Source organism: Phyllostomus discolor, chromosome 14 (genome assembly GCF_004126475.2).
Source record: "Phyllostomus discolor isolate MPI-MPIP mPhyDis1 chromosome 14, mPhyDis1.pri.v3, whole genome shotgun sequence".
In the NCBI taxonomy this organism is placed as follows: domain Eukaryota; kingdom Metazoa; phylum Chordata; class Mammalia; order Chiroptera; family Phyllostomidae; genus Phyllostomus; species Phyllostomus discolor.
The window spans coordinates 40479125-40502286 of record NC_040916.2 but is presented as its reverse complement, the minus strand read 5'-3'; the positions used below and the strand labels follow the sequence as shown (position 1 = coordinate 40502286).

Genomic DNA, 23162 nt, shown 5'->3' with positions numbered 1-23162 from the left:
TACAAAAGGTATCATGTTTTACTTTTCCCAGCTGCATATTCTAATCTGCTTATGAACTGTGAAGTCACTTTTGTGTGCTCACCAGTATTATTTCCATTATAAAGTAAAATAGAAAAGACAAGGCAATGTATATATTAAGGGCAAGTACTATTTTATGAAATATCATTTTAGCTATATACAAGGTCTCAGTCATATAACGCCCCATTTTTATTACAAAATCCTAAGCATGTGATTCTGTAACATGACAATATCACACTCAAGCACACCCTATGACATTTTAGGTGAAATGTTCAAATTAAAACTATAAATTATTACACTCATATGATTGCTCTGTCAGCCACACTCAAGCAGGCCATACTTCTGCCAGACCTTGTATATACACAAATATATATAGACAGGTACATAGGTTTGTATACTGTGCGTGTCATAGTGTAAAACATTTTTTCTTAGGATGGGTTACAGTCAAAACATCTGAAAACCAACCCATGATATAGACCCAGAAGCAGAATTTCTATACCTCAGAATATGCACATTTTCAATCTGACTGCTACTGATAGCTTGATGATGAATCCGTTTATGCTTCTATCGATATAAGTAAATTCTTTTTCTTTATATCCTCTAATTTTGATTTTATGACTCCCCGCAATCTTATGGATTTTAAATATCTTTGTTTCAATTTGCATTTCTCTGATCCTCCAGTGAGGCTGAGGTTTTCATCTGTGAATTGCCTAACATTTATTGTAAATTCTCCCATTACTTTTCTTTCTTATTTTCACTAATTCTTGATATGTTCTGAATAATAATCCTTGTCTCTTAAAGAAGTTGTAAATACTTATTCCTATTGCTTTTCTTTTAATTTTGTGGTATGGTTAGTACACAGAAGGAAGTTTTAAATTAGATAGTCACTCCATCCATGTTTTCTTTTTAAAACTGATTTGTGATTTTTATTTCTTGTCTGAGAAACCCATCTATCCCCCAAGGTCATAAATATATTCTCTTCTATCAGTTTAAAATAGTGGGAAAGTTTTGCATTTTTTTTCATTTAGGCCTTTAACTCATTTGGAATTTATTTTTGTTATGGTGAGAGGAAAGAACCTACTTTATTTTCTTCGAGATGGAAACCCAGTTGTTCCCACATCAATCATTGAATAGTTAGCTGTTTTCCCACTGATTCGTCACACTATCTTCAAAAAAACATTTGCATGCCTGGTTTCGTGCCGGAGCCTCTATCATGTTCTGCTGGATACTTCCTTATGGTGGCCCCAAGACTATGGCTTCGGGAGTTTCAGGATATGGGGATTCAAATCCGGTCTGTTTGTTCTTGTTTTTCTGCATTGTCTTGGCTATTTTTTCAATGTTTACTTTTCCATATGAATATTGAAATTCTTTTGTTAGGCTCTATGTTGAAATCATGCTCTAGCTTTGTCCTATCTTGTTCTTTGTCTACCTACACTCTTGTTAAGATTTTAATCAATATTAAAATCTGCTGCCAACATGGCTGCTGAAACTGACTCAGCGGAGCTGAATGCCTGGACCCCAGTGGGAAGAAACCAACACATTCCACGGACGGCCTCACCGCACTCCTGCCTCCCAGATTCCGTCTCTGTCTGATGGAAATGCGGCTGCACCTGGACACCCAGCTGAAAGCACTTTGGGAAATGTGCACTTAGGCTCTAAAGCCTTTGCAGGACAGAGCAGTGATGAGTGGGTTTCAAGCTATGGGCTGCATTCTGTTAGTGGCTCACAAATAGCATTCATAAAATGAAATAAAACAAAATATAAATTGTTAGTAGGCCTACCAAAAATAAGTACTGTTTCATGAAAGTTTTATAAACACACACACACACACAGATATTTACACATACAGTCACATGCCACACAATGATGTTTTGGTCATCAGTGGCGGCCCCATAAGACTATAGTGGAGCTGAAACAGGTCCGTCACCAAGTGACGTCATAGCTGTCAACAGAGAGGAGTGTTCAATGGGCATTATTGGCTGACCGGCAAATCTATGATGGAAAAAACAGAGACCACGCAAATTGTCATGGACATGTTTCTGGAAAGAGTAACACCTCCTCAAGAAGAGCCCCAGGCGGGTTTTCCAGGAGGCGTTTCCAAAGAAGGCACTGTTATCCCAGGGGATGCCGGCTGCGTCTGTTCCGCCCCAGTGGAAGGACCTTCCAGTGGGATGAGATGCGGAGGTGGAGCACAGTGACATCATTGTCCCCGACCCAGTTTAGGCCTGGGCTCAACATGCTGCCTAGAACGGAAAAGCCTTCCAAAAATGTAATAACACAAAGTACACATACGCACATTCTCTACAATCCACCATTCTTCAACAGTTACTACAAAAGAAAAAAAGCTGTTTTTATAAAAGGCAGAGGAATGAAAAAAATAATCATTATTAAACTTTGCTAAAAGATCCGGAAAGAAACAAAACTGAGCAACACATCTGACGTGGGCAGCCGATAGCCTGCCCGCCCTTATTAAGTAACATGTGTCCAAACTGTGTGTCCCTCCCCGCTTCTTCCATCCCACAGTTGGAAAAAAGGATACCCCGGGATGGGATGAATAGAATGCTCATTTATTTAGCCAGGGGCAGAGGGAACCCTAGTGCCAACACGGAGGTAGATGCCTAACTGGTCCTCAGACAGAACAAAGGCAAAACACTGGTTGCCTCGGGGTGTTGGGCCTATGAGTGATAAAGTGTTTAAATCCTAGTTTCTAAATTTTCTATAGTGGGATGTGTTACTCTTACAATGCAAAGAGAGCTCCAACCAACCCCAAATCTCACGTGTGTTAGTTTGCTGTTTTACTGTTAATGTCCCGACCGTTGAAGAGGAGCGTCTAAGAGTCCTCATAAATTCTCCTTCTTTTCCACTCGTGGCCGTGGGCAGAGTCTTCATTTCCGGAGAAAGACAAGCCAGATTCCACAGCATGGGGGTCTGGGCCAGGTCTGCCTGGGCTTTACAAAAATGATCCTGGGAAGCACTGCATAATTTCCCTGATGGCTAGAAACAGCGATACTTACTAGTCCGTATGCTGTCGAGGCCCAAGTTCTGGGCACAGCAGAGAGAAAAAGTAGTAGAGATGGCCCCTACTTATGAAGGGTGCGATACGTAGTCAGGGGCATAAAGAACATAAACGTGCTTCAGCAAACATGGAGCCCGACGCAGTGTGAACCGAGAGGGCAAAGTGGAAGACAGCAGGGGAGCATTGGAGCCAACCGGGGTGATGCCTCCACGATTTCTGGAGGCGGTCATGGTGGTGTCTTCCTTTTACTCTAATGCAATATCTTTTCCTCCAAGAGATTCATAGAAATGGGAATTCTGAAAATGCAGACATTTTCCTGGTTGGGAAAGTAGCTTAAAGCAAGGCTGACCAAGCCCGCTGACTCCAGGTTAGCGCTCCGATTCGAGAGAACCTTCAGGTTTCGTGGGGAAACAGATCTTTTCAGCACACGACTTGAGGGAACTAAGTATGATTTTGATCTACTTGCAAGTTGTTAGTACTTCATGAAAAACCAAAATTGCCTATGCAATTACTGTGCCTTCCATTTGACTGAACAGGTAGGGACAGATCTCGGACAAGAAGGGTTCAGATTCTTACCCGTTGCCCAAGTTCCGCATTGCACGACACTGAAAACCAGACAGACTGTAATATTGTGGAAGATAATTTTCTTCCTTATTAAAAACAGCACCCTCTCCCCCACACCCCCAACAGCCACGTGCTCAACGTGTCATTTTTCAACCTGTCCTCCACCTCCATAAAACTTCGTCATTGACTGGGGACGACTCTGAAGCTATTGCTGGTACTAGAACCTGAGATGGCAATTTTTCGAGAGGTGGACACAAGCAGGAACTGAAGACATTGCACAATCTGAGCGTGGAAGGGAGCTAACGGGGAGTCTCGGCCACGCCTCCAACTGAGAAAGCTGCTTGGGAGCCGTGGGCTTTTCCCAGAGGGTGGCCCGTGGGGCGGAAGGCGCCGGGAGCTCAGGCCAGCCCGGAGGCTGGGAACCGGGCGGAGCACTGGGGCTTCATCGGGGCGAGGCTGGCGGGTCTGGGGCCGCCCACACGCAGCGCTTCTGCTCCGCTCTTACCAACACTGCCTCCAGAGATTCATGGTGAGGAGCAGCTGGGAAGGGGGTAGATCCAGTATGGTGGGAAGATGAATCTTAACGGCTTAACCATTCAATCTTAAGGGTGTTTAGCTCAACCCCCGAAAACTGTGAGAAAAAGAATTTTTTTTTACATATCTGCCTTTAGGTCATGATGAAGGAAAAGCAACCCAATCAAACTTCTAGAAGCAAACCAGCTTGCCACTCTGGCATGTGGATTTGAGCTGTCTGGCCAGAGGTCATGACTCTGAGGTAAACCTGAATGTTCGACCAAGTAATGTCTATGTCCTCAGTGCAGGGATGGCCTCGCTCATGAAATCTCCTCTCCAACTCGCTCTGGGCCAGGGAAAGTCAGTCTGGGAGCTGAGCGCTTTCCCCACCTGTTCAAGCCCATCCTTCCCCAGCGCTCTCAGGCTTCCCGGCAGGGCCTGCCTTGGCCAGAGGCACAAACGGCGGTCTGCTGCTTCAGAGGAGGGGTCTGGGGCTTTTCACTTGATCATCTGAGTCTCCTCATGGGCATCGTAAAACTCTTCCTCTTCGCTCTCACTCCCGAAAGCGCCCTCCTTGTCCACGGACTGAAACGGAAGGAGAAGAGGGCGGGAAAGGACGTCATAACATTTCTGAAACGAAGATTACTATCTAGCACTTAACTAGATAGTAATCTAGTTAATGCTAGATTACTACATCTAGCATTAGCATTACTACATCTAGCATATCTAGCATCTAGATATCAATGTACTTCTATGACATCTAGTCCCCTAAGAATTAGCCCCTGAGGTATTCTGAGAAAGCTAATGAATTATTGACCGTCTTTATTCCTCTGAAAATCAGACCCCTACCTTTGTTTTCCAGCAGTTTTGCTCAAATCTGTTTAACCCAACCAGACACACTTTCCCCCTCCCCAAACTCTCATCCTCCAAGTGGTAATTCTGAATGACTAAGACAAATACAGCCATACCTGCGGGGTATCCAAGGTCTGTAAAGATAGAGCTTCCTCCCCCAGCCTCCGGTATGAATACACCTGAAGGTCAGAAACCGTCTCTAGCAGAGGAGTGTTGAGGGTTTCTGGCAGTAATAAACTCAGGAGGCCCGAGGTCAGGCCCGAGGCTCCAAAGACAATGAAAGGCAAAGACCACTGCACATATTTCTGTGGGGGCAGAGAGCAGAATGGAAACACACAAAAACACAGTATCAGTTTCCATGGAGATGACGTCAGCCGTCTGGACTGAGGACCTGCCCTGTTTACAACCCAGTTCATACCTTCCCACTGGAAGGCACTATAAACCACCTCTTTCCCCAAAGAGAATTACCGTGGGGCATCAGTGGTCCCTCGGGCATGCGGATGGGAGCAAGTAAATAACACAGACTTGGGAGATCCGAGCGGCCTCAGAGCCGCCTGCTGTGTTAGGGGCGGGCATTCATTGTGGGAGGAGCAGGCCAGGCCCCCATGGTCAGAGTTCATGGGGAACCTGGTGCTCAGCTTCTAGGTGGGCAGCTTATAACACAGGGATTCCCCACAGAGTCTTCACTTGGGAAATGCCCCAAACACTGGCCGATGATGAACTTTAACATTCTCAGCCCTGGCACCAGCCAAATGATCCCGCACAGGCTCAGGGATTCGCTCAGCAGCATTCCCGAGAGGCAGAGGGGTCAGAGGTGCACGCATCCTGAAAAGAACAGGAGACTCGGAAAGCACCCTACATGGACCCGTAGTTGGAAACTACCTGAACGGAGCGTGGTTGAGGGCCAGCCATTCAAGCACTGGCCTCAGAGATCCAAAAGATATTTTCAGGAAAACTTAGTTTCTTTAAATAAAAGCAGGCTCAGAGATAACACAGGAGAAACTGTCCCTGCGGGATGCCGCCCCGGGCCTTCCTGAGCTGACTCATGTGCTCGAATTCCTGCACGGCAGCTACTGGGCAGTCTCTCCCTGGGCTGGGCTTCCACACTCTCAGGGCCCCACCACTGCTAGTGAAGGTGGCCCCTTGGGTAATGTGGACGAGTTTGCTGATTTTGCAAAAGTGAAGAGATGATGCAGGAGGAGAAGGAGATTGGGGGGGGGAGGGTGGCAGGGGGAGGGGAAATGAGGGCTGGAGAGGGAGAGGGACAGGTGGTGGGAGGAAGAGATTCTCTGACCTCTGGCCACCTCTGGACACACAGGCACTGTGGCTTTCCAAAGAAGGAAAAGTCACGGTGGCATTTGGGAGACGTCCTGTGCTAGGAAGTGGGGAGGAAAGGTGCCAGGGTAGGGACAGTCGTCTGCAGGACAGGCACTCCAGCACCACACCAAACCTGACTTCTCCCCCCTGAGCTCAGCTGGGACAGCAAGAGCTGGGACCCAGCAGGGACGCACACAGGTGTCCGAGGGCTGTCACAGCACCTGACGTCTCCTGCAGGGAAGGACTTGCGGGCTGTCATTTAAGTCTAACCCCTTTGCTTTGACTATAAACTTTGGGAAATGGCAAAAAGTTAAGAAACGCACTGCTAGGCACGTTTCTCGTCTGAACTTCTTTTCCGAGTGGCATCCTGCCTTTGGGGAGGGCGTGGCACCTCTTTCTGCTGCATTCTCCTCTGTTGTGCAGGGAGACGGCAATGCCTGCCTCCAAGGTGGCAGTGCAGACTGCCTGGGGTTATATACGGGGAGTTTAGCTCAGAGCCCAGCACACAGCAGACACTTAATGAACATTTGCTCATTAACTTGTGAGGGGGGAAGGGAGGGACACACTGGCCTCAGCTGAGCCTCCAATGAAGGCAGAGGGCAGAGAGTCAGAGCCTGCGGCGAGGGAGCAGTCACAACGTCCTCGGTTGGGGTCCATCCGTGCCCACAGACCCTCCATCTAAAAGGGTCCTTAGCTTCCAGGGCCCAACCGTTTCCAAAGCAGAGAGTCGTGGAGAACAACACGAGGAAATACAAACCAACCAGTGAGGGGACGAAGGGGGCCAGAATCCCGCCGACTCGGGAGAACATGGAGCACGTTCCAAGCCCAACGTTCCTGAAAGGCATCAAGAAAGAGCTTTTACAAAATCAGTAAGTTCCGGGGGCCCCACTGAACGACCTCGGGGAGGGGGGGGGCCCAGCACAACAGAACCCGAAGGGAAGGCGCAGGACCCCCCAGAGCAGCGCTGCCTCCTGAACTTCCTGTGACGCCGGGAAGGTGCCCCCATGTGGGAGCCACCAGACACGCAGCCACGGAGCACGGAAAGGGGTGGGGAACTGAGTTTTGGACTTGTTTTGTTTAAATCAATTTAAATTTCAACTGCCACGCGAGGCTACTACCTACCCTGCTGGGCAGGTTAGTTATAGAGGCGGGTGCAGAACTGAGCATCCAGCGTGCCTTTACGGGTTCGAGGACCTTGCGTCTCCTGCCAGTTAGAGCCACAGAGAGCCAGAACTTCAGGATCTGAAAAGTCCGTCCATTCATCTAAACTCTAATCAACTACTAAAGCGTTGGGCATATCAACAGGAGTGGACTGGGCATGTTTTCACAGGAAACCAAGAACATCACCTTCCTGCGGAGTGTGGGCATGAAAGAGGTGGGAGGAAGTGAGCATTTCGATAATGGGCACAGGTAGGGCGACCACACATCACCCCATTTCCCCACACTAACGGCCAATAACACATTCCTCTCAAGTGTGTCCTGGTTTGGAAGAAGTGGTCACCCTGGTTCACAGCCAGCGGCTGGGACAGTAAGGGTCCAGGAACAGTTAGAAATGATGAGCCAGCTGCAGGCCATCTGACCTCTTAGTGGGCAAAAGGCAGAACAAACCGCTAGGCTTTCTGCATGGGTAAGGAGACAGAGGGATTCATCTGGAACAGCTGTCGAGAACTGGGGGAGTGCCGACAGCGGGGACCCTGGCCCAGCTCACAGGGCAGCTCTGTGAGGACAAAGCTGTCCCCTGCCGCTCCGGTCGGTGTTCGTGTCTTGTTTTCTGGTATGACGGAAACTTAGGATGGTCTTCCTATTTTTTTTTTATTGATTTGAGAGACAGAGAGGGAAATCAATTTGTTGCTCCACTTATATGCATTCTTTTTTAAAGATTTTATTTATTTATTTATTTATTTATAGAGAGAGGGAAGGGGAAAAGAGGGAGAAAGAGAGGGAGAGAAACATCAATGTGTGGTTGCCTTTCATATGCCCCCAGTGGGGGACCTGGCCCGCAACACAGGCATGCACCCTGACCGGGAATCAAACCAGCAATCCCTTGGTTTATAGGCCGGTGCTCAACCCACTGAGCCACACCAGCCAGGGCCACTTATATGCATTCTTGATGGACTTTTGTATGTGTCCTGACTGGGGATGGAACCCAGAACCTTGGTGTAGTGGAATAAAGCTCTAACCAAATGAGCTACCTGCCAGGGCTGGAATATGCTTTTTTTAAAAAAAGATTTTATTTATTTATTTTTAGAGAGAGGGGAATGGAAGGAGAAAGGAAGGGAGAAAAACACCAATGTGTGGTTGCCTCTTGAATGTCCTCTACAGGGGTCCTGGCATGCAACCCAGGCACGTGTCCTATACTGGGAATCGAACCAGCGACCCTTTGGTTCACAGGCTGGCACTCAATCCACTGAGCTACACCAGCCAGGGCTGGAATATGTTCTTTTTAATATAACCATGTCCTACTCATTAAAACCATCTTAACAACCAATATACAAATCTAATATTTATTATTCTATGGAACTATCTTCTTTAAAATGTGTATATTTTATAATGTTATTAACCAACATTACCCCAATACATTTAATTTTAAAAACATGTATATTTTGTGCTCAAATGTAGGCTCTGTGAAAACAGGGACTTTGTCCCCGTGGCTGTCATGTGCCTGACACAGGATGGGTGACTGTGCTAATAAACGAAGCCCACTGAAATGAGACAACACCCGAGCACTGTCTGGGTGCCAGGACAGCGTGGAGCAGAGCACTTTGCTCTCAACTGACACGCGGGAGCTCAGCTCACGATAGAGCTACAAGTCCACAGCGGAGAGAGCAAGGGACAGTCTACACGCACAGTTTCCGAGCGAATCACTACTTGCTGAATAGCTGCTGGCCCCCACTAATTCCGCTCTGCGGGAGGCGAGAACCCTGCCTCTGGCGATGCCAGCGTGTCCACCAAAGCGCGGGAGCAGGGGTGTGTGCGGGGGCGGGGCTTACCTGATGACGGTGGGGTAGAGCTCAGAGGTGTAGATATACGCTACATTAAAGGCGGCGCTGATGGCCAGCTTCCCCAGCAGAGACAAGGAATGGCTATTCACCACGGCAAACACACCTGTGCCTGGGGAGCACAAGCGACACCTGTGAGGTCTGAGGTGCGACAATGCTGTTTTTAATGACTCAGCTATTGGGTTAGCCAAAAAGTCTGCTTAGTTTTTTTTTCCGTAAAATAAAAGACATATTTTTCATTTTCACCAATAACTTTATTGATTTGGATATTTTGAGTATGTTGGCTATCTCCGGCATGGTACAATGTTGATTGTTCTCAATTAATGTCTTGATTTGATTGCTATAAGGTTTCAACTGGTCTACCCAACTGTGGAGCATCATCCAGTGAGAAATCTCCAGCACAAAACTTTGCAAAAATACTTTTGATGTATTTGATCAATCATGACACCTTCTTCATATACTGCACAAATCTTTTTATGTGTTTCAGCTGCATTTTAACCTGTCTTGAGATAATAAAGCATAATATGCTAAAAAGTTGTGTATTTTCTTCCATCTTCAATATTAAAATGGCTACACACAAATTTACCAATTTTGATAAGTTTTTTTTTAAATGCACGCTGATATGGCAGCTGTCCCAACACAACCTAACAAAATTGTTTCACATGAAGTTAAAGACAAATAAGTGCTGTTAGAGCCATCTTACGGGAAAAAACAAACGGACTTTATGGCCAACCTAACAGTTTTGAAGGAGTGAGACATTAATGTGGATCTCACACAGCAAAGAGCGAAGGCCATTCAGAAGGTTTAGTGACCACACACAACACACGTGCAAACACTTCGTCAGTGATTTGGCTATTCCCACGAAATCTTACACGGCCATGGTCATTTTGTGTGACCAAACTTGGACTCACTCCTGAATGACAGAGCTCCCTGAAAACTTCTGCACTGCAGTAAAGTAAGCTTCAGGGTAACTGTCAATGTTCATCGACCACAGGTGGTGACTGCGTCTCCTTTTCCCCCAACCTGGTTCAACCATGAGGGACATAAATATGGTGGTCAGCGTGACAAGCTCTGGCCCCTGAGAGGAGTTCTATCTTCCAGAGAAGGAGGCAGGGGTGAGGGCAGAAAAACTTCTATCTTCTGTTCGCAGTCCTTGGTGTTCCATTGCAAAAATAAGGAATAGTCCCATTAAATTACTACCAGAAGTTTGGAAACATTAATGATTGTGAAAGACGAGACTTAAATACGAAACCACTTTCAATCCTTCCTCCTCCCCAGCTAATCAACGATATTTGAGTTCCTGAATGTAACATTTTTACATAACATGGAAAAATACATTTTACATCAGTTCACTTCTCTATCAAAAATACGATCCATTATCCTGTGGTTCTTTCCTTATTAACATTATCCCATCTGGGATCTTGCAATTTAATCATTTCCTTTCAAACATATTTAACCTCTCCTCTTCAATCACCCCACTAGCTTGTACCTTCAAAATAATAACTTTCTTCCGGGGAAAAAAAAATCTTATCAACTCAATTGTACCTCCCCTTCACTATAGAACATCTCTAAGGAGTGACCAACCTTCCATTTCCCCAAACGTGGCTGCCCTGTCCCTCAGCATGGTCTGGCTCCCAATGCCAGCCTCTCCCAAAACGCCTGCTCTTGAAGGTCAACAGCGATGTCTTAATCACCAAAGTAATTGCGTCTCACTGTCCTTGACATTTCTGCCCAATAGAACACACCTGTCCCCTTCCTCGGGACTGCACGCACGGCTCATGCTCATATACACAAACTCTTCTTCCCTTCAATGACTCAAATATGCAACATCCTCTCCTTCCTTTGACCTTCACTGCCCCCGTTTACCAGTCCATTCAACCGGCCTGCTCCAGACACCCTCTAGCTGTTGCTCGCTCTTGCATCCGGTCTGCCCGCAATACATGTCCAGTTAGCTCAGGCTGAGGCAGGCATGGTGTCTGCATCGTGTCTGCATCCTGTCCCTCACGGCACCTCCCCTAGTGAGATGCTCGGTGATGCTCACTAAACATCGCTGAACAAATACATGGAAAAACGAGGACAGGGGTTAATTCAGTGAAAAGAACCTGTGTTCAGGCCCCCTGACTGTCTGAGGAGGGAGGCATGTAATACACTCCATTCTACAATATGTTTCCCCTTCCCTGCTTGACAATGAAATAAATCTTCATCTGCTTTAAAGATGGTGTCCTGCATTCAGCGGCTCAGGCACTGCCAAACTCGACCATCTGGGGCCTTCTCCTCTTCTGCCAGGCTATTTGGAAGAAGATATGTGCAATTTTAAGTACTGAATATATTATTTGAAGCCACGAGGTGCCTCTGGAAAAGGACTCCTGCCTCTTGGCACTTACTCTGAGATATGTATCTGGACTCTTGATATGTAACCCCTTCAATTAAACCAATAATGAGGGCAAATTAAGTCCATCAATCACTTGCCTGAAAACTGAGAGAGTCGGGGAAAGGTATTGGGTGGCACTGAAGCAAACAGAAACGTGCACATTTGTCTGATTGCAAGTGAACCCCGGTCTGTTTTCCACCCGCGCAAGATGGCATCTCTCAGAACCGTATGCAGACGCGCCGCATGTTTGACAACAGGTGAGGGGCTGCCATGCTGCAAACTGAATTCAAGTGGCACGTCACACAAAGCTCATCATCTAAGCCGCCACGAGATCCAAGGCTGGGAGAAGTCCCCCACGGGAGGCTCGGGACTGCGCGGCCCATCTGGGGAGCCTGACTCAGCCACGTGCCCACAGCGTCAGCTTAACACCTCCTCTGGCGCCCGAAACTTTCCCTCTCTGTTCCTGCCAGCACAGCCTGCCGTGGGTTGCCACTCCAACCTGCGGGAGTCCACTTCTTCCCAAGGCCGTCCATGTGCCTTTCAGACAGCTCTGGTTGTTAGAAAGTTATTTCTGATTCTTTTGGGGACTCCTGCCTGTGCCGCTGCTGGGCTGCTGGGCCCCCTAAGTTAATGTGTAGGAAGGCTTTGCAGCCCCTGGGCTGGTTCCCTGGATTCCTGACCTCGGTTCTTCACCTAGAAATGAAACAGGTATTATTGGCTACTGCCAATGAATGTTCAGAGAGACTGTTTGAAATGAGAATGATTGGAAAGGGGAAATTTAACTCCATTATCTTTGAGGGGGAAAAGGGGGAATTCTCCAAACACGTGGCTTCTTCAAAGTACTGAATTCAAGAGGTTAAGTTTTATTCTAATAATGCAGCTACGTTTTCAGAACTAACTATCTGAAAGTCTTCTCAGAGCCATCTGGAGTCGCCAGGACAGAGGGTCTCAGTATATCATGGTCAAACGTAGCTAACCCCAAATAGTAAAAATCCATCTTACTCGTCCACTTCACTCACTCGGTGATGATAGCAGATTTATTACTGTTTCTGCACATGTATAAAGTCTCTAAGGCAGCTGTGGGCCCTCTTCTGTGGTATATAGGTTGGGCATAGGACCTCAATTCATTCTGTTTCCTTCTGGCCTTTTATCTTCTAAAGAAAAACACCATTTTTGTGCACAGTTCTGGTCACTAGAGTTTTGCCCTTGTGAGAATTTCACATGAATGAAGTAATTTTTGTGTCTGATTTCTTTTAGTTAGCACAATGCTCCCGAAATTTATCCCTGTTGTCATTCATTCCTTTTTTTTTCTTTTTGGTTGAGTAATATTTCACTGTGTGGATATACCACAACTTGTGTATCGTTCCCTAGTAAGTGGACATCTGGGTTCCTTTCAGTTTCAGGGTATTATTCATAGAGCTATGATGAACATGTACATTGAAATCTGTATGGGTCTATTTTCTGCTTTTCTTGGATAAAGTTGAGTCAGGAAAGGTCTGTCAGGCAAAAGTCCAGCCATTGTTACTATAACGAGAATGGTTTGCGTGACATCAATGTAACCTGGCAGCCGAGGAGAGTGGACTGGAATGCACGTGTGTGAACAATGACGACTTCATTGTACTAGTCAGTGGGGGTGGTAGACACGGTTGAGTGAATGCACTGAGTAACCATCACATTCAGAATGACTCAGCAACAGTCATGTGGTCTCATGAATTAAGAGTATTACTTCTTTCTTTCCAATTTGAATTCCTTTAATTTCTTTTTATCACCTTTTGTATTTGCTAGTAACTTCAGCTCAGTGCACCGTAGAAGTGGTAGGCTGACATCGTAGCTTTGTTCCCGATCTTAGGGAGCAAAGTACTTACTTTTTCACCATTCAATTTGGTGCTGACTATAGGTTTTGCCTCGATGCCCTTTATCAGATTAAGGAAACTTCCAGTTGCTGATAGTTTTTGTAGTGAGTGTGTGTGTGGAGTCATGACAAATGCTTTTTTTAACTATAATGAAAAGATCGTGTGATATTTTCCCTTTTTTTAAGATTTTCATTTATTTCTTTTTAGAGAGAGGGGAAGGGAAGGCGACAGAGAGAGAAACATCAATGTGTGGTTGCCTCTCGTGCGCCCCCTCCTGGCGACTTGGCCTGCAACCCAGGTATGCTCCCTGATTGGGAATCAAACCGACAGCCCTTTGGTTCGCAGGCCCTCGCTTAATCCACTGAGCTACGCCAGCCAGGCCCTTTCTGGTTTTTTTTGTTTGTTTGTTTTAATATGGTGAATGACACTGAGTAACTTTTGAATGTTAAATCAACCTTGAATCTGTGAGATAAACCCTGCTTAGTCATGATTACTACCCTTCTATGCATTGCTGGGTTCAATTTGCTAATATTTAATTAAGGATTTTTGTATCTATATTAATAAGGGCTATCGGTCTGCAGTTTTCTCATAATGTCTTTGGTTTTAGTATCAGGATAAGTGCTTGTCTCCCAGACTAGGTTGGGGAAGTGTTCCCTCCTTTTTCATGTTCTGGAAGAATGTGAAGAACTGGTATTCTCATGTATTTCACAGAATTTACCAGTGAAGCCATCTGGACCTGGAATTCTCTTTGTGAGAATGTTTTTTAACTCTAAACTCAATTTCTTTAATAGGTACAGGGCTACCCAGGTTATCTATGTTTTTAAGTATACTTTGGTAGTTTGTATCTTTCAGGGAATTTATCCATTTTGCCTAAGTTGAATTTATTTGCACAAAAAGTCTATAATATTCCCTATAGCTCCCTACGAGTTCTTTGGTGATGTCCCTCCTTTCATTCACCTTTTATCACCGTTACTGGTCATCTGTGCCTTCGCTTCCCTTCATTAGTTTGGCTAGAAGTTTATTGATTTTATTGATCTCAAACATCCAGCTGTTGGTTTCATTGATTTGTCTCTATCATTTTCCTGTTTATATTTCATTGATTTTGCTCTTATACTTATTTCCTTCCTCTGCTTGCTTGAATTTGTCTTTTTTTTTTTAGATTGCCTTCTATTTTCTTACGGGAGAAGCTTAGATCACTGATTTGAAAAGCCTCCTTTATTCCTGATGTGCTTGAAATGATGTAAACTTCTCTGCCTTACTGCATCCCTCAAATGTTGATAGTGCACTTTAATTATTGCTTAATTAAAACTATTTTCTGGTTTTCTTTGTGATTTCTTCTTTTACCCATGTGTTTATAGAAGAATGCTTTTGGAAATCCATATATTTGAGCATTTCCTAGATTACCTTTCTGTTATTGGTTTCCAGTTTAATTCCATTCTTGTCAAAGGACTTATTGTCGTAAGGTTTTAATTATCTTAAACTTATGGAAACTTGTCTCATGACTTGGTACATGTCCTGTGTACACTTCAAAAGGGATGAGCGTTCTGTTTCAGGGCAGAGTAGCCCACAAATGCCAGTTAGGTCCGCTGGCCATTCGAGTTTCCACATCCCTCATTGTTTTCCATCTGCTTTTTCTGCCAATCACTGAGAGAGGGATACTGAAATACCCAGCTATAATTTTGGATTTGCCTCTTTTTCCTTTCAGTTTTATCCATTTTTGCTTCACGTACTCTGATTCTGTTATCAGATGCACACACATAGGATTACTACATCTTCTTGATGAACTAACCGCTTTCTCATTATGTGTTTACAGCGTTCATCCATTTTGGAGAGTACACCCTGACTGGTAAGGCTCCGTTGGTTGGTCATAGTCTGCAAAGTGAAAGATCACTGGTTCAATTCCCCCTCAGGGCACATGCCTGGGTTGCAGGTTCATTTCCTGATTGGGGCACAAACCAGAGGCAACTGGTCGATGTTCCTCTCTCACATTGATGTTTCTCTCCCTCTCTCTCCCTCCCTTCCCCTCTCTCTACAAATAAATAAGCAAAATATTTTTTAAAAATTGAGGCATATTTAACCACAATCTCTTCAAATATCTTTTCTTTATTCCCTCTTAGGAGGGAATAAAGAATGACATGTCCAATGACATGTGTGGTAGGCTTGGTATTGCCCTACGACCTTTCTCTGTTTCATTCTGGAGTTTGTTTTATGTTTTTCTCCCTGATCTTCTCTTCTGTAGCTTTTCCACATAGTGCATATTTCATTTCTACATGTTACGTGTGTGCCTTTTCTGTGCTGTCTATTTCTCTGCTCATTATGACCATACTTGTCTCAACCTTCTTAAACACAGGGAGTACCCTGATGACAATTGTTTTAATGCCATCATCTCCTCATTCTATCATCTGTATCTTTCTGGGTTTTGTGTTTCATTGACATTCCTCCTGGCTGTGGGAGGTATTTTCTTGCTTATTTGTATGCCTGTTAACATTGACCGCATGCCATATGTTGTGAATGTTACACTGTTAAGGACTGGGTTATTAATAATGATATTCCTTTAAATATTGTTGCTCTTTTCCCAGGATGCAGTCAAGTTGCCTGGAATCACCTGATCTTTCTACTTGTTTAAGTGCTGCAGGGCGAGCAGAGAACGGACAGCCTTCCGAGGAAGGGCCCTTCAACCAGGAGGGGGCCCCCCGTGCTCCCCATCTACCCGAAGAGAACACACGCCAGGCACGGCGCTGGGCTCCAGGAATCGCCCCCCTCCCCCGGCTCCTTTGCGGTGGTCCTCCCGCTGCCTCCGGAGTCTCCTCCAATGCACGCGCAGACCAGTAAGCAGCCAAGGACTCGAGGCCCCTCCGCAGATCTTGGATTCTCCCTCCGTGTGTCTTACAGCTCTCCAGCCAGCATTCCGCTCAGCGAGGTCTAGGCGCCTCAGCCTTCCCAAGGGTCCACACCTGTCTCTTCAATGCAGGAGGGGCAGCAGCAGCGGTGGACGGCCCCCCCCCCCCACACACACACACTGTGGCTTGGAGACCCCGAGCCGGGGCACTCGAGGGTGCGCTCCATCTGTTTCCCTTCCCTCGGGGACACTGTCTGTCCTGCGTGGCCTGTAGTTCAACGTCTGAAAATCAGCGTTTCTTACATTTTCTGGTTTTGCAGTGTTTTAGAGCAGGAGGACAGCTGGTTGCAACTACTATCATGGTCTGAAGTTCAAGTTCCCATCGCTTATTTTGTTGTCAATTCTCACATGCTATGGCCTGTTTGTTTGTTTTTCCTCCTAAGTCACTCATTTCCCTCAGCAGATCGTAAGCTTATAGAGGCTTTAGGGAGCGGGTCTTGTTTGTACACAGGATCCTGTACACAGCAGGCTCCACAGAAGCCACATGAACAAAGAGCGGGCAGACCTCGGCTGAGACAGGAGGTGAAATGTAAAGGTTCCACTCGAGCTGAGTTCCTCCAGCTGTGAACCGTGTTTATCTAGTTTATCGCGTGCTGCGACTTCCTAGTATTCAGATTCTCCTGCAGGACTAAAAGCGACAGAAACCTCCTTGCCAACCTCCTTGCCTCCATGCCTGGCCACCTCCCATCAGGACTGCCTGCTGAAGAATTAAGCACTTGGTCCTAAGCACGCTGTGTTAAGCCTCTAAAGCAACAGCTTCATCATTTTCAATAAATACTGAGATCTGAATCCTAGGTGTGCTAGCTACTCGCTCTGTGACCTTAGACAAGTTGCTTGACGTCTCTGAGCTTTAGCTTCCTTATAAAATGGGTGTATGCAATACCTTCTGCATGCAGAGAGGATCCAGCACATAGTTGGCCCTTTGTCTTAATGAAGATGCTCAGTAACTAATAGCCAGTATTGTAAGCTTCGTTAGGACCCTTCAAGCTATGATAGAGATCAGGGAAGATGTCCAGAGGTCAGTCTGGGGGGAAATTAGTGGCTACCTGGGAACTAGCTTCAAGGTGCAAATTTGAACTGGATGGGCAACTCAGTCTAAAAATTACAAACCACAGGCTGGAAATGCCAGACAATTTATCTTCTGGCTGCCTGGCTGCCTCGAGTTTTAGAGTTCTCTCTGTCTGTGCCTTGGACACAGACAGCCAGTTGTATAAGATGCCTTAAAAAAAGCTGGTAGGAAGAGGGGCCCCTGAGTCAGCAGAAAGGAGAGAATGAATGCCTGTTTGCGGGGGCAGGGAGTGAAGAAAAGATGAGCATGAAAAGCCGTGAGAAAAACGAGTGTTCTCTAAGCTCACATGAGATGCTAATGGAATTTTTCAAACTAGTAGGTTTTTCTTAATGTGTATTTATCAGAACTTTCAGAACGTGTAGGTGAAAGCTCAGAACTTTAAAAAATGAGATTTCAAAGAAAGACACCCAAATATTTTGGTGAGTACCTATGAAAGAGTCAAAGAATGTTTAAGTAACAAATATTTTCGAGGTCAAAGGGGCGGAGACTCAGAAACTGCTGGACGACCCCTGCAAGTACAGAACGGGACATGCAGAAACGGAAGGCGTGGCCATCTGCTCTCTGTCTGGGCCGATGAGTTCAGTGAAAGGACATGAGCTCAGCTGTAGAGGAGGAGGATCCTTCTCACTCTCTAACGTTTATCAAAAGTAGAAACAACTTGCTAAGGGATATCATGGGATTTCTTTCCCCAGAAATCTTCAAAAGCAGACTCAAAGTCCCCTTCTCCAAGCGCAGCAGCGGCATCGCGCTCCCGAGGCATCGCGCTCCCGAGGCACCTTATGGGGCGTGTGGGACGCTCTGCGGAGCCTCCTCCAGGCCGTGCGGCCACGCGTCCTCCACGGGGCACAGGCGACCAGGGCTGCCAGCTGCTCTCTGAGAGCCGACTGCAAGTGAGCAGCGTGAGGGCGGTCCGGACCTGCTCGCTCTGGGATTTTGTGGAAAGGGCCCCGTGCAGAGTCCCAGGCTGGGGGCTCCCTGAGGCTGCAGATGTGTGGGAGGGAGGGAAGGCGCGGACTGGCCCGGTGTGCAGGGGCGTAACCAGGCATGCTCATAGTAACAGGGAAAAGATTTTCCCTGTTCGACGACGAACAGAACACTGGACGGTGACAGGTTAAAAAACACAAGCAACTTGAATTTCTATGTTGCCTCTAAAAAGTGAAATCGGCTGAACCTAAAGCTACAAGGAGCTGAAGCCCATGACTGCGCCGGCCCTGCCCGAGGGAACTGGGCGCCCAGCTCCACAAGCCCACGGCCACGGCCACGGAGGAGTCTCTCCTCTTGGGTACGAGCAGGGGCAACGATCTCCTTGGAGAACGAGAAACAGCTGAACTGGCTGAATTCTCTGGTTTCCATGATTCCCTGAAAATCACTATAAGGCTGTCCTACTGAGTAAAATCCTAACTCGTCAACAAACCGCACCCTGGATCACGGCCTAGAACTCCAGGCAGCAAGAGACCACGCGGCAGGTGTCCTGGAGGGTGACAGAGTCAGAGCCTGCGGCCCTGGGGTCATCAGCGAGGCCCTGGCCGGCTGGCCCTCGAGGAGAAGCCAGGACCAAAGGAGCGTCATCACGCCCTGCGCTCTGACGGGAGGCGAGTTCCCCCGCTGCCCTCCCAGGACCTGGCCAGACTTCAGCCGTCTCACAGTAATTCCCACACGGGGTGCAGGCTCCCTGAGGGGGCTCTACCAAAACCGAAAAGCTCCCCAAATGGGGCTTTTGTTGAGCCCTGTGCCCCAGCAGCAGAGTCTGCTCGACCCCCTCCTCATTGTTCAAAGTCACTGCCAAAGCCACTGCCAAAGCCGTGGTTCCCGCAGCGTGGAGAGCTGGCATGCCTTGGGCGTGCCGGACCGAGACACGGGAGAAGCGGCAGTCTCCCTGGACCTCCCACACAGGCTCAGGCAAGGTACAACAGGGTGCTCAGGGGGACCTTTCTGAAGCTGTGTTTGCATAGCAAAGCTATAACTACATAAAAATACCAAAGTTTTCTGAAAGCGTTATACTTCATCTGAGGCTGAGAAAGTGTCAACTGTCACCCACAGTGAATATTGAATATTCTTTTTGTTGCTGTCGTTATTGTCGAGAGTATGGATGGGGACACTGAGAGGTGCCAAAGCCACCCCAGGTGGCCAGTGCCTGTGAGGCCCCAGCTCGTGTCTGGCTGGGGTGACAGCATGGTCTGCAGCCCTGGACGCAGCCCCTGTCCGGGCAGCACCAACCGGTCCTCCTCGCCGAATAAGCAGCTCCAGCAGCGCCAGTCCTGCAGCCCGGACAGCCCAGATGGGAGCTTAATCGCCTGAAAGAATTAATAGGGCGCCTCAAAGCACATTATGCACCCAGAGAGCAGTTTGGGCAGTGGGAAGAATCTGGCTCATCATACCCCACACGATTGCTAAATAATACGCAATCACGGACACGAAGCCTGGCATATGGTGATCTCTCGACGATACTGAGATTGATTGCAGTGGAAGTGCTTGCTGTTCGAAACCCGTCGGTGGGAATCCAAAAGGCCTACCTTTCTTCTCTGGAAGGAACATGATGAGGAGACAAGCCAGTCCTCCGAGGCCCAGGAACGCCGCTAGCGTCCGCTTCCGGCCAAACCTGAGTGACAGGAAGCAATGACACATTTCGCTGGAGAATCTTACAGAATCATCTACTCCTCTCACCAGCCTTCCTGGTGCAAGGGCCTCCGTTTCTTTGTATATGTTCATCTTTCCTTGAGGAGCGGGCGGCCAGGGCGACTGCCCAGGACATGAAATAAACAACCAGCATAAAACAGCAGAAAACTGGCTGGGTCGCAGGCTTAAATAACATCTGCGGGGGGGGGGGGGGGGGGGGGGGGGGGATCATTCTATCTAGCTCTCTATACACTGTGGTCCAGGCACGGTTTTAAGTGCTTTCCGCCTAGTATCTTACTCAATCCTAATACTACGCCATAAGGCTTGCACTGTTATATTCGCCATCTCCCAGAGAATGGAATTAAAACATGGAAAACGAAGTCTCGTGGCTCATTTCAATTTCTGGGTACTTGAATCTTAAGCAGTGAAAGTTGTAAACGTTGCCCTTTCTCTCTCCTAAAAAGTACAAACAGCAAAATTTCCTCGTTAACAGGGCAGAATTAGCTGAAACATATCGCACCCTTTTTGGGAGAAGCCGGTTTCAAATCAGCGCTCTGGACTTGGAAGAAAGATGCCAACGTTCACAAGCCCCCCTTTCCAGGGGCCCGCCCCCTGTTAGGTCCTCTCTTAGGGACTTTGATGTTTCTTATAATTTTTATGACAACTCTGCCAGGGGCATTTTGTCCTCCCTCGTGTAAGGATGAGTACATGGAGGTCTGGGGAGGTCACTTGTCCAAGTCCCAAGGCCAAACACATGGCTGAGACTGGATTTGAACTCGGGTCTACCTGACCCCAAAGGCAGCATCCCTTCTGTGTATTCAGACCTTAATCCTGACTCTGGTGGTGGCTAATGGGAGATGGGAAGAGCCTTGAGTCTCCAGGTCACTTTGCCTAGTTTAACAGTCAGTGCCAAATGCCTTTCAAGTGACAGGCTGCATGCGAGGCAGGCCCCGGGGATGCAAAGTCAGGCAGGATGCCCTCGTGGACAGGCAGCGTCCTTGTAACACTGTACGTGGTCATCAGAGGTGTGCACGGGAAGCCGTACCAGCACAAAGGGGGGGGGGTGTTTGGCACGCTGGGGACGTTGGGGACAGATTTCTGAATACTCGGCCTCACCCAGCTCTGAGACCTCGACGAGAATCAGCTTCGTCACTAACGGAGGGGTCAGCAGAGCACAACCTCCCAGAGAAAAGCCTTCAGCTGAACAGAACCCAAGTTCAAACAGAACCCTGCAAAATGTGCTAGGTCAACACCCATGGCCACAGCATGGAGTGCAATGCTCAGGAATGCTGTTTTCGGTTAAAATGATGATTTCTGGAGAATGAGAAGTGGCCCAGTCCAGCTGGTTCCTGGCTCGCACTGATGGGATTCTTAGTTGCCCAGGTCAGGGGCTCAGTCCCAGGGGGCTCTGAGAAAACGGAGGGAAGGGTGTTCTAAAAAGGAACTTTTAAAAAGCATTTCAAAACTGTGCATTTGCAGTGACTTGTAGCAAAACAGGGTATATTCTTCCTCTCAACTAGAAATGTCTTTCTAGTTCCTCCAGTTCCTTGCCCTGGACTTCTAAGTGACCATGATTGGGGTCGATGGGGTTCACTTCCACCTGGATAGAGCCAGTAATGGCACCTGCTATGACTAACAAATTGTGCGCACATGACTTACAAACCTTCAGGTAACAATGCCTTTTAATGCTGGATTGCAAACCTACATAAAAACTCATACACAGGAAACCCTAGAAATACTGTACTAAAAAATGAATTCTTACTGTGCTCGGTCTGAGAAGAATTCTGATCACTGCGGCGGAATTAGCAGATACTACACGCAGACAAATACTTAGGTATTTACACATACGAGAGTGCGCGTGCGTGGTGTACTTCAACGTCCACCGACACTCACCACTTCTGGTTAATCAGGTAGATGCAGAGAGGGTAGGACGGGATCTCTACGAGGCCAGACAGGGCCAGGTTGGCGTACATGTTCCCACCTAGGTCACCCGCACTCAGGGTCAAGCCGTAATACACCAGGCTGCACACAAACCTGCAATGGGGATGAGAGACAGAGGGCAACAGGAAAAGCACATGAGCGTTTGCTGGAGGAGATTCAAATGCTGGCTTGTCATAGCGCGGTCTGTCTCGAGCAAGAGACGGTTTGGCTGTCCCATTAACAGTTCTATCCTAACCTGAATTTCTACACTAAACCCCCCCCCCCCCAAAACTCAGTAAATAAAGGGGACTTGGAAATCATTTGTCTAGATGCTAGGTGAAGCAATTTATTGGCCAGCCCCTGAAAGAGGAAAAAAACATTGTTCGTGATTTCATCAAGCATTTCTGCATTTAATAGAAGACGGTGACTCCATTCTTACTCTATTTAACAGGATTTATAGGCCCTTGCCTTGGGCAGTTGTGGTGAGAGCATCAGAATGGCTCTAGAAACGAACTCCCAAGGAGAAAGTCAGCGGCAGATGGCACTGAGAACAGGAGCTGAGAAGCTACTGGATGGTCAGCGGGTCACCCGCAGGCCAGGAGTGCCTGGCGCTCCAGCCCCAACCCTGCTCTCAACCCCATCCAGCGTTCCGCTGGCACCCACACTGTGGACACCCGGAACAGGAAAGAAAACACGGGGTGACGGTGGGGGCCGCCTCCTCCAGGAGGATGAGCTCGGGAAGAGCCCTTTGAAAAGCCATTCATTCACACGCGCGCGCCATTGCCAGAATACGGCGAGAGCGCCTCCTAGTGGCAGGCACTGACCCCGGCACTGAGCCTCCCTGCGCTTCCTGGGAACTAGGGGGCGCAGGAGCCGAGCCACAGTGCCGTCCTGAAGCTGCAAGCTGGGGCTTCCTCATCCGCAGTGAAGAGAATAACAACAGCAACTTAGGTGTCTAGGAAACGGCATTATTAACACAAAACAAACTGTAACAGAACGAAAATAAATAAACCCCTTAGACTAGGCTTTCTTAGTATAGGAATGCATTTTGTAAACCATACATTTCTGCACAAACAGTGAAACGCTTGGGCCTTGGAAGTCCACCAGTTTTTATGTTTTGGCAACTCACTTTGACAAGTGTTTATTATGGGGAAG

At 47.4% G+C, this 23162-nt stretch overlaps 1 protein-coding gene across 1 annotated transcript in view; it reads right to left on the bottom strand.

Annotated features, from left to right (window-relative positions):
- Nucleotides 1–928: 928 nt before the first annotated feature.
- SLC22A15 (solute carrier family 22 member 15) overlaps nt 929–23162 on the bottom strand; it is a 69915-nt gene continuing 47681 nt past the window's right edge. The window contains exons 7-12 of the mRNA XM_028502769.2: nt 21981–22121; nt 19985–20070; nt 9271–9391; nt 7042–7114; nt 5080–5268; nt 929–4696 (exon numbers count right to left, since the gene is read on the bottom strand). Of these exons, the coding sequence (XP_028358570.1) occupies nt 4610–4696; nt 5080–5268; nt 7042–7114; nt 9271–9391; nt 19985–20070; nt 21981–22121 (697 nt within the window). The 3' untranslated portion in view covers nt 929–4609. The remainder of the gene's footprint in view (nt 4697–5079; nt 5269–7041; nt 7115–9270; nt 9392–19984; nt 20071–21980; nt 22122–23162) is intronic.